This window comes from Pipra filicauda, unplaced genomic scaffold, assembly GCF_003945595.2.
Source record: "Pipra filicauda isolate LSUMZ 115617 unplaced genomic scaffold, ASM394559v2 scaffold312_size1046226_pilon, whole genome shotgun sequence".
NCBI lineage: Eukaryota > Metazoa > Chordata > Aves > Passeriformes > Pipridae > Pipra > Pipra filicauda.
In genome coordinates this window covers 1,011,703-1,026,773 of record NW_024104435.1, presented here as the reverse complement: position 1 = coordinate 1,026,773, position 15,071 = coordinate 1,011,703, and the positions used below count along the sequence as shown (strand labels likewise).

The following is a 15,071-nucleotide window of genomic DNA, read 5'->3' as shown; positions in this document are numbered from 1 at the left end:
GTGGGGATGGGGCCCGGGGGGGATCCATGGGCTGGGAGGGCTTTTCCAACCTCAGGGATCCTGGGATTCTGTGAGGAAACACTTTATGGTACAAATGGTGGGGGAAAAGGCATCAAAAGACTTTAAATGCAATAAAACCATCAAGAGTGTGCAGGTCGGTGGGCTCAGTTTCGGTGAGTGTTGTACCTGCAGTTAAGCAATCACTGATTAGAGGCTGAGGCAACACATTTATATTTACAGTGTATTTTACTTCTCTCCCCTGTAGGGGCTGGCTGCTGGGCTTTTTCTGTTGGGTTGTATCCCCACAGCTCAACAGGAATTCCTGGATTCGTGGTTAAACCCAGCTCTGCAGTGCTGGGGGAGCTCAGTGGGCTGAGCCGAGCTCAGTTCCCTTGTGCATCACCTTCCACTCTCCCAGGTTGCTCCAAGCCCATCCAGCCTGGCCTTGGACACTGGAGGGCTGGGCAGTTCCCGTTTCCCGGGGCCGCAGGAGGGAGTCACTGGGATAACGGGGAGGGTCGTGTGTGCCACGGAGGTGGGGGATTTGTGGATCATCCCCTTCGGTCTTGCTCTGATTTTTCTTTGGGCTAAAAGGTTCTGTGGAAGTTTTCGTAGGGGAGACAAATAAAAATCCTTGGCCCTCAGGTGCCTTTGGTTAATGGTAACTTTTAAAAATATTTTCCAGGATTGGAAGCTTGAGAAGGAATTTGCACTGGATGGAAACCATTTTCTGAAGCTGGGCATATTCCAGGAACTGTGACCCAAATGTGTCTCTGTCCGTGGAGAAGATCTGACGTTTGAAATAACTTCTACTGAAGGTATGAACATCTGCCTTTGCTTCTGTCATGGGATGGTTGGGGTGGGAAGGGACCTATCCAGTGCCACCCCTGCCATGGGCACGGACACCTTCCACCAGCCCAGGTTGCTCCAACCTGCCCTTGGACACTTCCAGGGATCCAGGGGCAGCCACAGCTTCTCTGGGCAACCTGGACCAGGGCCTCCCCACCCTCCCAGCCAGCAATTCCTTCCCAATATCCCACCTATCCCTGCCCTCTGGCACTGGGAAGCCATTCCCTGTGTCCTGTCCCTCCAGGCCTTGTCCCCAGTCCCTCTCCAGCTCTCCTGGAGCCCCTTTAGGCCCTGCCAGGGGCTCTCAGCTCTCCCTGAAGCCTTCTCTTCTCCAGGGGAACCCCCCCAGCTCTCCCAGCCTGGCTCCAGAGCAGAGGGGCTCCAGCCCTGGCAGCAGCTCCGGGGCCTCCTCTGGACTCTCTGCAGCAGCTCCACGTCCTCCTGCTGTTGTTCCCAGGGCTGGAGCAGCTCTGCAGGGGGGTCTCAGCTGAGGGGACAGAGGGGCAGAATACCCCCCTGCCCTGCTGCCCACCATCCCTGTGGGGTCAGCCCAGGGCAGGGGTTTGGGGTCCCAGCACACACGGACGGGCTGTGTGGAGCTTCCCATCAATGGCCATTTTTAATCTCAGTAGCAACAACGTGCCCTGGGATCTGTGGGATGTGCTCTGGTGGCTCCCCGTGGGATTGCTCTGGATATTTAATACCTGGAGTCGTTGGAGAGGGAGCTGTGGTGTCACAGGGATGGTCCTGCTGAGGAGACTCTGAGCTGGTTACGTGCAGTGGAGTTCATCCTTCTGGAAAGGGTGGGGAGGCCTTGGCAGGGGCTGCCCAGGGAGGTTTGGAGTCCCCAGCCCTGGAGGTGTCCCAGGAAGGCCTGGCCGTGGCACTCAGTGCTCTGGGCTGGGGGACAAGGTGGGGATGGGGCACAGGGGGGATCCATGGGCTGGGAGGGCTTTTCCAGCCTCAGGGATCCTGGGATTCATGCTATGTTGGGCTGGTTACTCTAAAACCTCACTTGACTGGGAAGTGCCTCTCAAAACCTGAGCTCTGATTTGCTGTACAGAACTGATGGGAAGAGGGTGGAAGTTCCTCCTCCTGCGCTGCCCGAGGCTGTTCCAGGAATGCCATGTGGAAGGGACAGGCAGGACAGTGAGCTGGGGTTACCCACAGGTGTTCCCGAGGGGAGGAGCTGGGAACATCCAGAGAGCAGTGGAAGGCACAGCAGAGGGACTGCCCTTTCCTGCAGTGTGGAATTCCTTTGGGGACTCTTCTCTGGAGGAGTCCTGGCTGCCCCTGGGAGCACCGGGATCCTTCCCAGTGCCAGCAGTGGGGCTGCTTGGCTCGGGCATTTTCCTGGGGGTACTTGAGCTGGGAAAAGCTTTCCTAGTGCTCCAAAGGGAAGAGTTTTACATAAGGCAGGTTCTCCCAGGGAAATAGGTTATGAATTAGAGATTCATAGGTTGGATTGGTCAGATGGGATATTGGGAAGGAATTGCTGGCTGGGAGGGTGGGGAGGCCCTGGCCCAGGGTGCCCAGAGAAGCTGTGGCTGCCCCTGGATCCCTGGAAGTGTCCAAGGCCAGGCTGGACGGGGATTGGAGCAACCTGTGCTGGTGGAAGGTGTCCCTGCCCATGGCAGGGGTGGGACTGGGTGGGCTTTAAGGCCCCTTCCTGCCCAAACCATTCCATGATTTTATTCTCTGATCCTTTTGGCTGCTTCTGAACATGGGATTGTCCTGCAGTTCTTGGGACAGCTTTGGAAGGCTCAGTCTAATAAGTTTTCTGTCCCAAGCAAGTGTTACCTCCCTGCTGTTCATCTTCCCTCTGGGATCACTTGTAAATCCGTGGAACAGCCTTGGTTTGGAACCAACCTGTGCCTTGGTACATTTTTGAGCTCACTTTGGGTTTATTTCCTGTGTTTTAACCAGCTGCTGAGTCACAAAAGCTCGTGAGTGTTGCTTTAAAGCTGTTTGGAGAATCCCATTCCCTTGGGTGGGAATTCAGCTGAGCCGTGGACTGGCCTGGCCTTGTCCACCTGTGCTTGCCTGGGGGGTTTTCCAGCTGTGGAACAGTTTGCTGGAAAAGCTCATCTGGGGCTCAAGTTCAGCAGGTTCAATAAAGTGAGACTTTATTCCCTGCAGTTGGTTATTGGATAACTGGGTTTAGAGGTGGAAGCTCTTGGATAAAGCCGAGTGTTCCTGGGGCTCTGGCCCCACCTGACGTGCTCAGAACTTCCTCACACGCTGGAACTGGGGAGAATTCTCCACATTTTGGGGTCCTTTTGTTGCTTGGGGTAGCAAAGCTTAAACTTACTTATTCTTACAGAGGAAACAGAGGAGATTTTGTATTAAAACCTGGCCAAAAAAAGCAATAACCTTAAAATTCCCCTCAGGAATGTGTGTCTGTGGAGGCTGAAGGCCAGGCTGAATGGGATGGGAGCTGGGCAGGGTGTTCAGCTGGGCCAGAGCTGCTGGAGCTGGGGCTCTCTGGGGGCTTTTAGACCAGGAAGGATGTCACTGGAATGTCAGAAGGATGCAGAAACTCCTTTTGGGAACAAGCAGGATAACATCCTTCCCTCAGCATTTCCATGTGTTTCCACTTAGTAACTAAGTGGAAAACATTAAATGTTTGATTTTATCAGGAATGGGCTTGACTAGGCCGAAATAAAAGATCAGTCCATGCTGGTGATTCCCTCCCAGTTTCCAGGAGGAGTTCCCGGGGGGATTCCTGGCCCTCAGTGCTCACTGTTCTTGGTCCTGGAGAGCTGAGAGCACTGGGGAGGTTGGGAATGCTGTGGGTGTTTGTTTGTGCCCGTGTCCAGTGAGGCACAAAACTGCCTGTGGGAATAACCCTGGGAGAAATAACACTGGGACAGAGCTTGGAGAATCCCAGAATCCCGGGATCACTGAGGCTGGAGAGGCCTCCCAGAGCACTGAGCCCAACCTGTGCCCGATTCCCCCCTTGTCACCCAGCCCAGAGCAACAAGTGCCCTGATCTCCTTTCCCTCTGTCCTCCCGGGGAGTTCAGGGCTCTGGAGAGCCGGCTGTGCTCCATCACCCCAGGGAGCCAGGAGCAGGCCCTTCCCTGGGGCTGCTCAGCAGGAGGCTGAGAGTTCAGGCATTAAAAATAAACAATGGGAGGACAAATCTCCTCTTGCAGTGCCCAGAAGGAGCACATTGGGCTCAGAACATCCTCTGTAAAAGGGGGATATTTTTCCTTTCTGCTGATGAGGAGCTTTCCAGGCACTGGGAGGAGGGACCAGCCTGGCTCTAGGTGGGATTAAAAACAACAATATTTAACAAATAAAATAGAAAAACAGGCTCCTGAGCAGATGGAGAAAGAATTGCCCAGAGCAGAGGTGGCAAAAGGGGTCCCTTGGTTGGTGTTTTTGAACAGCAAGTGAATTTAATTGTTGGAACATTTTGTAAACTCAGCTTGTGTTTTGTTGGCAAGAATTACAATAAACCCAACCCCGAGGAGGCAGAGTCTGTTAGTCTTGGAATTCTGTGTCGGAACAGGGAGATTAAATATTTCCTACTTGTCCCAGACAAGTTAAATACCCCAACCTTGCCATTCTGTTATTAATAGGAATTAACTGTGTGGGTTAGAAACTTGTCCTGCTGCACCAGGACACGGAGGGGTTGATCCAGGTGAGGCCCAAACACACCTCCAGCAACCTCCTGTCTCCTGATGGGCTTGAACGGAAGGAGGGCAGGGTTAGATGGAATATTGGGAAGGAATTCCTGGCTGGGAGGGTGGGCAGGCCCTGGCCCAGGTTGCCCAGAGAAGCTGTGGCTGCCCCTGGATCCCTGGAAGTGTCCAAGGCCAGGTTGGACGGGGCTTGGAGCAACCTGGGCTGGTGGAAGGTGTCCCTGCCCATGGCAGGGGTGGCACTGGATGGGGTTTTAGGTCCCTTCCACCCAACCCATTCCAGAATTCCATGATCTTTTGAAGCACACCTGGAGGATTGTTTCCAGTTTTACATTGTTAACCCTCTGCCCCAAACCACAGAGTCAGGGATGGCCCCGTGTGTTCTCCTTGAGCGAAGCCTCTGTGCTCCCTCCAACGTTCCAGCTCCCTGTTGTTGGAGACAGCGGGGGCTGGAGGCACAGTTTGATTTCCAGGGATCAGGCTGGGAAGTGCTGCTGTGCAGCAGCTCAACTCCAGCACTGGCAGCAGGTCCTTGGAGGAAACTGCTTTCCTGAAGCCGTCGTGGTTTTCCTTTCGTGGGATACTCCAGAGATGAAGGAGCAGCTTGGAAGGGCTTTGAGAGTCCACTTGGAAAAAGGAAAGAGATTTCTGATTTACTGGTGACAAAAGTGACCTGGATTGAAGTGCTGAGGCCTGAGATGTGGCAGATATCATGGAATCCTGGAGTCCTGGAATGGTTTGGGTGGGAAGGGGCCTTAAAGCCCATCCAGTGCCACCCCTGCCATGGGCAGGGACACCTCCCACTGTCCCAGGCTGCTCCAACCTGGCCTTGGACACTTCCAGGGATCCAGGGGCAGCCACAGCTTCTCTGGGCAACCTGGGCCAGGGCCTGCCCACCCTCCCAGGGAAGAATTTCTTCTAATATCCCATCTGTCCTTGCCCTCTGGCAGTGGGAAGCCATTCCCTGTGTCCTCTCCCTCCATCCCTTGTAATAGTCTCTCTCCAGTGGAACGAGATGATCTTTAAGGTCCCTTCCCACCAAACCATTCCATGATTCCATAATTAAAGCCTCCAGTCCCATCCAAGCAGCATCTCCAGCTGGCTGGGAGGTGGAGCTGCTCCCTGCCCTTCTCTGATCTGTGTTTCCACAAGGATGCTGATCCCTGCAGTCTGGATAAATTCCCGTGGATCCATCCAGGCTCCTGCTGCCGGGAGACCCCGGCTCTGCCCGGATCGGGGGGAGCTGGGTGGGCTGTGCCTGCTGCCGGGAGCTTCAGGCTGGACAAGGCTCACTGGAACTCTCACACTGAGCACGCTGTGCTTTTATCCCCAAATATAAGAGCTGGGAACAGCTTGGGAAGCAAAATAGCCGGAGTTATCTTGGGCAGCAGGAATGTGTGACCCTGACACATTTATCCTCGTGTTCTCATCCTCTGCTCCAGCTCCTTTTCCCTGTTGTTTAAGGAGGGAAAGTGAAACTCGAGCAGTTGTGTACCAGGGATTGTTTGGAATATCCCCATGGCTGGGACCCCAGGCAGGCCCCAGGCTGGAGCTGAGGGATGGCAGCTCCATGAGGAAACTGCCCCTTTTGGAAAGCTTATTTTGGGCTGTTCACAGCTGCTGATCCCTGCAGAGCCTCGGGCAGCCCAGGGCCTGTCCGGCTGCACAGACAGGGAACTGAAATGTGGGGAGGGAGGAGATGGAGGGAGGGTGTTTGTGGTGGGAGCTGAGGGGGAAGGGGACAGGGGAGGAGCTCAGTACAGGTAGTAAAATCATGGACTCATGGAATAGGTTGGGCAGGAAGGGACCTTAAAGCCCATCCAGCCCCACCCCTGCCATGGGCACGGACACCTTCCACCAGCCCAGGTTGCTCCAAGCCCCGTCCAACCTGGCCTTGGACACTTCCAGGGATCCAGGGGCAGCCACAGCTTCTCTGGGCAACCTGTGCCAGGGCCTCAGACAGCCCAGAGAAGATCAGAGAGCTTTTCCTAGAGATGTATGAAAAGTTTTGGAAAACTGTAGAATTACCAGGTTTATAACGGTTTTAAATTTGAAAGGTGAGATTTACGTGTGGATTCCACATATATGTAGGGAATATTTATGTATTTGGGTTAACTGTGCACCCAAACCTTCTACATTTAAGGCCTTTTATGCTAGATTTTCCCTTGGTGAATTTATAACCAAGCAGAGATAGTTAAAAATATCTGAAGAACAGTTTGTAAGGAACACACCGAGCCCAACAGCAGCGCTGTCACTGCAGTGTCACGTAGGTTGAACACTCAGATGGCTGTTCCCAACCCCAAAGTTCGATTTCTGAAATCCCAGGATCCCAGAGGCTGGAAAAGCCCTCCCAGCCCATGGATCCACCCCGGGCCCCATCCCCACCTTGTCCCCCAGCCCAGAGCACTGAGTGCCACGTCCAGGCCTTCCTGGGACACCTCCAGGGCTGGGCACTCCAAACCTCCCTGGGCAGCCCCTGCCAAGGCCTCACCACCCTTTCCAGCAACAAATTCCTCCTCATGGCCAACCTGACCCTCCCCTGGCCCAGCCTGAGGCCGTTTCCCCTTGGCCTGGCCCTTGTTCCCTGGCAGCAGAGCCCGACCCCCCCCGGCTCCCCCCTCCTGGCAGGGACTTGCAGAGCCAGAAGGTCCCCCCTGAGCCTCCTTTGCTCCAGGATGAGCCCCCCCAGCTCCCTCAGCCCCTCCTGCTGCTCCAGCCCCTTCCCAGCTCCCTTCCCTTCCCTGCACACGCTCCAGTCCCTCCAGGTCTCTCCTGGCTGAGGCCCAGAACTGCCCCCAGGATTCCAGGTGTAAAAGGAACTCAAAAGTTTCTTTTCTGTGTTCATGCCATGGTTCCTGTGAGTCCTTCAGCTGAAGGTTCAGTGTGAAAGTTACTCTGTGAAGGACCCAGATATTTAAAATCTAATGAAACAGGTGGGATGTTCAGCCTTTTCCATGGCCCTGCTCTGGTGGCTGGAAGCCCCTGTCAGTAAATGTTCCTGGAGGGAAGTGCTCAGGGCAGTGGCAGAGCCACCATCCTGGAGGTGTTCGCAGTCGTGCGGGTGTGGCAGTGGAGCCCGTGGGTTGGTGGTGACCGTGTTTGGTGGTTGGACTCGGTGATCTCAGGGGTCTTTTCCAGCCCTGCCAGTTCCATGGTGATGGGCAGCAGAGGTGCAGCATTAACCGGTCCCTTTGTGCCTCCCAGCCAGTCGTGTCCCATCACCATGTTCTGGAAGTTTGATCTGAACACGACGTCGCACGTGGACAAGCTGCTGGACAAGGAGGATGTGACACTGGAGGAGCTGATGGACGAGGATGACGTCCTGCAGGAGTGCAAGGCCCAGAACCGCCGGCTGCTGGACTTCCTGTGCCAGCAGCACTGCATGGAGCAGCTGGTCACCCTCATCACCCATGAGCCCCCCCTGGACATGGACGAGAAGGTCCGATTCAAGTAGGTATTGGGGTCCTGCCCTCCCACCCCACGGAGCCCGGGGCTGCAAACCCAGGCTTCCCCCTGGGCCCCGTCCTCCGGTGCCAGGGCTGTAACCTCTTCAGCGGGGCAGCACTGGGGGTGTGTCACAGCATTTGGGGGCTTGTAGGGGATTTTCAGACCCTTTCTGCTTTATTTTTAGTAGTTTAACATGGAGCTTGTCTTACAAAAATATCTCTTGTTGTTCACTCAAAATCAGCGTCTCCAAAGCCCCTTGAGTAGGGTTTTGTTGGAACTGTAGCACAAGAGGGAGAAATCTCTGAAGCCAATGGGTTTTCAAACCCCCAGAAGAAAGTGAGCTGTGATGTGAGTAGAAAATGTGATATTCTCAATGTGCTGGACATTCAGCCCCTGCTGGTTTCAGGGCTCACAGCTCCAGAGGACCTGACTGCACTGAGAGCATGCTGAGCTCCTCACACGGGTTTGGTTCTCACAGCAACTTGTGTTTATCCACTTTTAGCTGAATGTATATATTTACAGTTTGGAGTTGGGAAGTTTGTTTGTCTTTGTTAAGTTTATATAAAAATAAAGGGTTGCTCTGACTATAAATAAATAAAACCAGGCAGGTTTTTCCTGGTGGGAATGGGTCAGTGTTGGCCATTGCTCAAAGCCCACAGAAATGGGAATGTTTGGGTTTATTGTCAGGTGAGACAGTTGATAGCTGTGATTAGGTGACTGTTCCAGGTGAGGGATTGCCAGGGAGTATGTTCTGTAGTAATCTGGAATATGCTATGGCTGCTTTTGCAAGGATCCTGCTGTAAAAGGTGAATTTGAGACCCCCCTGCAGAGCTGCTCCAGCCCTGGGAACAACAGCAGGAGGACGTGGAGCTGCTGGAGAGAGTCCAGAGGAGGCCCCGGAGCTGCTGCCAGGGCTGGAGCCCCTCTGCTCTGGAGCCAGGCTGGGAGAACTGGGGGGGTTCCCCTGGAGAAGAGAAGGCTCCAGGGAGAGCTGAGAGCCCCTGGCAGGGCCTGAAGGGGCTCCAGGAGAGCTGGAGAGGGACTGGGGACAAGGCCTGGAGGGACAGGACACAGGGAATGGCTTCCCAGTGCCAGAGGGCAGGGTTGGGTGGGATATTGGGAAGGAATTGCTGTCTGGGAGGGTGGGCAGGCCCTGGTCCAGGTTGCCCAGAGAAGCTGTGGCTGCCCCTGGATCCCTGGAAGTGTCCAAGGCCAGGTTGGACGGGGCTTGGAGCAACCTGGGCTGGTGGAAGGTGTCCGTGCCCATGGCAGGGGTGGCACTGGATGGGGTTTTAGGTCCCTTCCTAGCCAAACCATTCCATGATTCCCTGATAATCATGAAACAGGGAAGGTGGGGACAGAGACAGAGGTTTCAAGGAGCAAATTCCTCTGGGTCACTGTGGCTGACCTTGATGGAGCAGTTGTTGGAAGCACCTCAGTCTCTGGGGCAGACGAGGCACGGAAGCGTTTCCAGAGCCCGGGGAGGGACAGGAGAGGGGAGGGAGGGTTTGAGCTTGTTAGAAGCTGGGAAGCTTTTGGAATAAATAAAGGCCAAGCAGTAAGAATGGACTCTGTCTAAATCCAGATGGAATCCCAGTTTTGGCTCTTCAGAAAAGGTTGTGAAAGTTTGTGAGGTGGAACGGGGAGAAACTCGATAGGTCTGGAAGGACGTGCGGCTCGGGATGGTGTGAGCTGGGGAGGGGGATCATCACATCCTTCCTTCTTGGGAGCCTGGGGTGGAAGTTCCCGAAGTTCAGAAGGGAACTGCAAAGAGGAAAACTCCACAGTAAAGTCCCATCCAAGCAGAATGTGTGGAATTGAGCACCTGGAGGGAGACCTGGAGCAAGAAAGGAGAGTGTGAACTCTTGGAGCTGTCGTGGCTGTTTGGAATGAATTGGTGACGTTGTGGGTGTCCCCAGAACCTACTGAGAGCACGGGGTGGGGAGAGCACAACTCCCAGGGGTGTCAGAGGGTGCTCTGGGGACAGAGGGTGAGTGTCAGGTGAGGTGAGTGCCTGGAAAGCAGCAGCACTGGGATGAGGTGCCTGAATGGGAAGGGTGAGGTGATGGGTCAGGACCTGGGGGTGTGAAGGCTGCAGGAACAGAACGTGCTGGAACAAGGAGAGGTTTCATTTCTCCCCTGTGCACAGAGAAGCACCACACACGGATTTTTAGGAGTGGTGGATGCCTTTTGCATGGAGCAATGAGCCAGAAGAAGGAGAAATGAGTGTCCATGTCCCCTTGGGGGCTCTGAGAAATGCGATGCTGTAAATCCCTGTGTATGGTAACCATAATGCCCTGACCTTTAATGTCCTCTGAGCAGCAAAGAGCACAGAAACAGCATCACCGGGGGCTTGGGGTGGTTTTGGAACTCTTAGGACTGGAACTACATAAATACAAGGAGCCTGGTTGGGAAGTGAATGGTGCTGGGGAAGGAGGCAAAGCTTCCAGCTGGCCTGGGAATGTTTTAGTGGCTCATGGTGGGTGAAGAGCTTGGGTTGCAAAGATTGAAAAAGACCCTGGTGTAGAAACCTGGTTTGATTAGAAACAAATAACCCTTTGAAGGTAAAAGTACATCCTCACAAGAGAATCAGTCATGGGATGGTTTGAGTTGGAAGAACCTCAAAGCCCATCCAGTGCCACCCCTACCCTGGGCAGGGACACCTTCCATAGCCCAGGTTGCTCCAACCTGCCCTTGGACACTTCCAGGGATGGAGCAGCCACAGCTTCTCTGGGCACCCTGTGCCAGGGCCTGCCCACCCTCCCAGTGAAGAACATCTTCAGTAAGAACTGCCCCAAGGGGAGGTTTCCCGGGGAGCTCCCTCTGGAGCTGCAGCGTCTGCGCTCTGTGTTCCAGGTACCCCAACACGGCCTGCGAGCTGCTCACCTCCGACGTGCAGCAGATCAACGACAAGCTGGGCGGGGACGAGACTCTGCTCAACATCCTCTACGACTTCCTGGATCACGAGCCCCCCCTGAACCCTTTGCTTGCCAGTTTCTTCAGTAAGACTATCGGGAACCTCATTGCCCGGAAAACGGAGCAGGTAGTGCTGGGCTCTGTCCTGCCGGGGCACAGGGATCTCCTGGCGGGAGCTCGGGGTGGTCTCACCGTCGGCTCAGAGGTTGGAGTTGAAATGTAGGCTCCCAAAAGTTCTTGGAATTCCTCACTTGAGGGAGGTGCTGGCTTAGGCAGACACCTTCCCAGAGCTTTGGGGTCGGGGTACTCCCGTGCCACAGCCGAAGGTTTATTTTTCATACTAAGGCATATTGAGGCACCCTTGGGTCATCAGAGCCTCAGTCTCATCCCTATAAAAGGGGTGCTGGAAGCATGGGCTGAGCAGGGATTTGGGAACGTGCACATCCCAGTTAAATACTGGATTTTAAAATGAAGGCTGTCATAGATTGCGAGAAAAGGACAATTCTCCAGCTCCACTTGATGCTCTTACTCTGTGACCTTGGGCTTCCTAGTGGTGCAGAGGAGACAAAAGCTGGCTAAAAAGATTTTATCTAGTCCTGCCATGAGATAAGAATGTTATTGTCCCATTCTCTGGAGAGTTCCCAACCTCGTCGCCGGTGGGATCGGGGCGGGGCGAGGAGGTGAACCCAGGGAGTTGTGTGTGGTGCTGGCAGCTGATGGGGGCTCCTTTCCTTCCAGGTGATTGCCTTTCTAAGGAAAAAGGACAAATTCATCAGCCTGGTGCTAAAGCACATCGACACATCAGCCATGATGGACCTGCTGCTGCGGCTCATCAGCTGCGTGGAGCCCGCGGCGCTGCGGCACGACGTGCTCAACGTGAGCCGGGGCTGCACTGCAGGATGGGCACGGGCATGGGCTGGCACTGCTGGATGGGGCTGTGGGGATGGGGATGGGCTGGCACTGCCTGCTGCGGATGGGAATGGGCATGGGCTGGCACTGCTGGATGGGGATGGGAATGGGCATGGGCTGGCACTGCTGGATGGGGATGGGCACGGGCATGGGCTGGCACTGCTGGATGGGGATGGGAATGGGCATGGGCTGGCACTGCTGGATGGGGATGGGCGTGGGCATGGGCTGGCACTGCCTGCTGGGGATGGGGATGGGGATGGGCTGGGACTGCTGGATGGGGATGGGCATGGGGATGGGCTGGGACTGCCCTCCTGGGCTGTGCCACCAGGGCTGGGGCTGAGGCTGGGCTGGCACTGCCTGCTGGGGATGGGGATGGGGATGGGCTGGCACTGCCGGATGGGGATGGGCATGGGGATGGGCTGGGACTGCCCTCCTGGGCTGTGCCACTGGGGCCGGGCCTTCAGAGCTGCCCTGCTGGGCTGTGCCACCAGGGCTGGGGCTGGGATTACCCCCTTGGGGCTGTGCCTCTGGGGCTGGGACTGCCCTCCTGGGGCTCTGCAGCCAGGAATGGGGCTCTGGGGGGAACCAGAGTCCTGTGGGTCGCTGATTCTGAGAGCAGGCCCTGGCACAGGCTGCCCAGAGAAGCTGTGGCTGCCCCTGGATCCTTGGAAGTGTCCCAGGCCAGGCTGGCCGGGGCTTGGAGCAACCTGGGCTGGTGGGAGGTGTGGATAGGGGGTGACACTGGATGAGCTTTGAGGTCCTTCCCAGCCCAACCCAACCAATTCCATGATTCCATGAGCTTTACAGTCCATTCCAAACCAAACCATGCTGTGATTCCATTGTTCTGAGATTCTGTCATTGCAGAAACCTCCAAAGTCTTTTTCCTTTTCCTTAGTGTTAGGTGAGTTATTCCAAAAGCAGCTGGGAATGCTTTAGGTTGGTTATTCTGAGGGATGCCACATCCAGCAGTTGGCCTGGAACAGTTGGGTGGGGATGAGTTTGTAGGGGAGGCTGGGGAAGGAGATGGGGAAGGGAGTTTTTTGAGGTGACATTCCTGGTTTGCCTGGGCTGGGAAGGGGAGATAAGGGATGGTTTGCACTGAGGGCAAGATCGAGGTACAACAACAGCGTTGTGGCATCTGGGAGGGTCAGGAATTACCCAGGGGGAACAGCAGGAAGAGGAGGAACTGGGGGGAGAAGAATGTGTTGATCAGTGTGGTGATGCTGCCCAGAGGAGACACTGTTTGTCCCTGGTCCATTCCGTGTTTCCCAGAGTTATTTAGGTTTTAGTTCCATGGCAGGGTGGAAATCAGGATCCATCCCTGTCTGCACTTGGGGAATTTGGGTCCTGCCTGTGGCTGGGATTAGGAGAGAGGAGGAAGGGCTTCCCCTTCCTGAAAAGCCTGAAAAGCTTCTCAAAGCTCCTCTTGTTCCGAGTTCTGGGAAATCAAACCAGGATTTTCTTTCCCTCCAGTGGCTCAATGAAGCAAAGATTATCCAGAGACTCGTGGAGCTGATCCATTCCAGCCAGGACGAGGACGTGAGTGTGACCAGGGTCCTGGCTCTGGGGGTGGTGGGTCCTGCAGGGTCCGTCCAGGAGACTCCCAGGTCCCTTTGGAGATGTCCTGGTGACCTGTGGAGGAGCTGAGGGATGACCTCAGGGTGTCCTGTCCTCTGCTTGCTCAGCACCAAAGCCCTTTGTTGTGGTTTTAATCTGGTTTTAGTCTGGTTTTTACTCCCAATTCCTCGGTTCATTTTGCTGCTGCATCAGTTCATCTCAAACCTGCAGACAATGGGAACTTCACTGGCTTTCAGTAGGAACCTGCTGTTCATTGAAAATCTTTTCAAATTGACCAGGTTGTGCAATTCTTTTAGCCCATAAGCAGGAATTCAGCCCTAAAATCTGCAAGATGAGTTCTCCGAGCCCTGAAAAAGTGGCAGTGCCAACCCTGATTCCCTCAGCTCATCCCAGCCAAAGTTACCCCTCTGGGGGGAAAGCTGGGCCTGCCTGGTGGATGTGTGTGCTGGAGCAGAGCTGTCAGCAGCTCCTGAGAGGCTTTGATTGATGGCCAGGACGAGAGGATTAATCCCTCAAAGTACCCCTGCAAAGCCTTTGAATCCACAGTAATTAAGTTGTAAAGGGTTTTATCAAAGCATTTCTTTTTCTTCAGGCGGGAAAGAAACCTGAGCAGGGAGCAGGAGAAATGAAATGCCCGTGTTGGGAATGTGCAGGTTGATGGAGTTGAGGAGGGAGATTAAAAAGAACCTTCATTTCAGCTCCTGACCTGCAGTTAATGGTTAAGTTCAGGCCAGTCTCCTCTTCAGTTCTGTGATCTGTTCATGTTCTGATCAAGGTTGTACCTGGCAGATGAGTCACCTGCAGCGTGGTGGGAAGAGCTGGCACTGACCCGTGTTGTTGCACTCCCAGCTCAGTTCCGTTTCCCCTGACCCTGCTCCGTGTCCTTGTTCCAGAGGCAATCCAACGCTTCCCAGACCCTGTGTGACATCATCAGGCTGAGCAGGGACCAGAGCACGCAGCTCCAGGACACCCCAGAGCCGGATCCCCTTCTCACAGCACTGGAATCGTGAGTACCTGGCTGTTCCCTCCGGGATCGCTCCGGGCACACGGGCGGTGTCCGGCCTTGGCACAGCTCCTGTGCCAGCCAGGGGCGTGCTCTGAACGACCCCTCTTGGGCTGTGGGGCTTTGTGGCTCCCTCTAAAGGCAGGAGAGGGGGGTCAGGGAGCCCAGAATTCCTGGCTGGGTTCAATGGGAGGCAAAACCCAAGGGATTTGAGGCTGGGAGAGTTGGGGTGTTCAGCCTGGAGAGCAGCAGGTTGTGAGAGACCTCACAGCACCTTCAGGGTCTGAAAGGGACTCCATCAGGAACTGGAATGCCAGGACAAGGGGGAATGGGTTCAAACTGAAAGAGGGGAAATTTAGGTTGCATATTGGGAAGGAATTCCTGGCTGGCAGGGTGGGAGGTCCTGGCCCAGGTTGCCCAGAGAAGCTGTGGCTGCCCCTGGATCCCTGGGAGTGTCCAAGGCCAGGTTGGACGGGGCTTGGAGCAACCTGGGCTGGTGGAAGGTGTCCCTGCCCATGGCAGGGGTGGCACTGGGTGTCTCTGAGGTCCCTTCCCACCCAGAGCATTCCATAACTCTGTGATATCCCAGATAACATCCAGTGTGAGCCGTGTACCACAAGCGTTGATTTTCCCGCTTCGCTCCATTCCCTTGGCTTTGTTTCTGTGCTCTTTGTAACATACATTTAAATTATTTATGTACCATGTTTTCTGCTTCTTGTA

At 55.0% G+C, this 15,071-nt stretch overlaps 1 protein-coding gene across 3 annotated transcripts in view; it reads left to right on the top strand.

The window, feature by feature from the left end:
- Positions 1 to 15,071, top strand: part of PPP6R2 (protein phosphatase 6 regulatory subunit 2) — a 56,579-nt gene that overhangs the window by 18,610 nt on the left and 22,898 nt on the right. For 2 of the 3 annotated variants that reach the window (XM_027722547.2, XM_039383499.1), the window contains exons 2-7: positions 686 to 818; positions 7,703 to 7,948; positions 10,802 to 10,988; positions 11,600 to 11,737; positions 13,244 to 13,309; positions 14,242 to 14,354. In XM_027722547.2, coding sequence (XP_027578348.1) covers positions 7,722 to 7,948; positions 10,802 to 10,988; positions 11,600 to 11,737; positions 13,244 to 13,309; positions 14,242 to 14,354 — 731 coding nt within the window. In that variant the 5' untranslated portion in view covers positions 686 to 818; positions 7,703 to 7,721. The remainder of the gene's footprint in view (positions 1 to 685; positions 819 to 7,702; positions 7,949 to 10,801; positions 10,989 to 11,599; positions 11,738 to 13,243; positions 13,310 to 14,241; positions 14,355 to 15,071) is intronic. The other variant, XM_027722548.2, reaches the window with a different exon arrangement.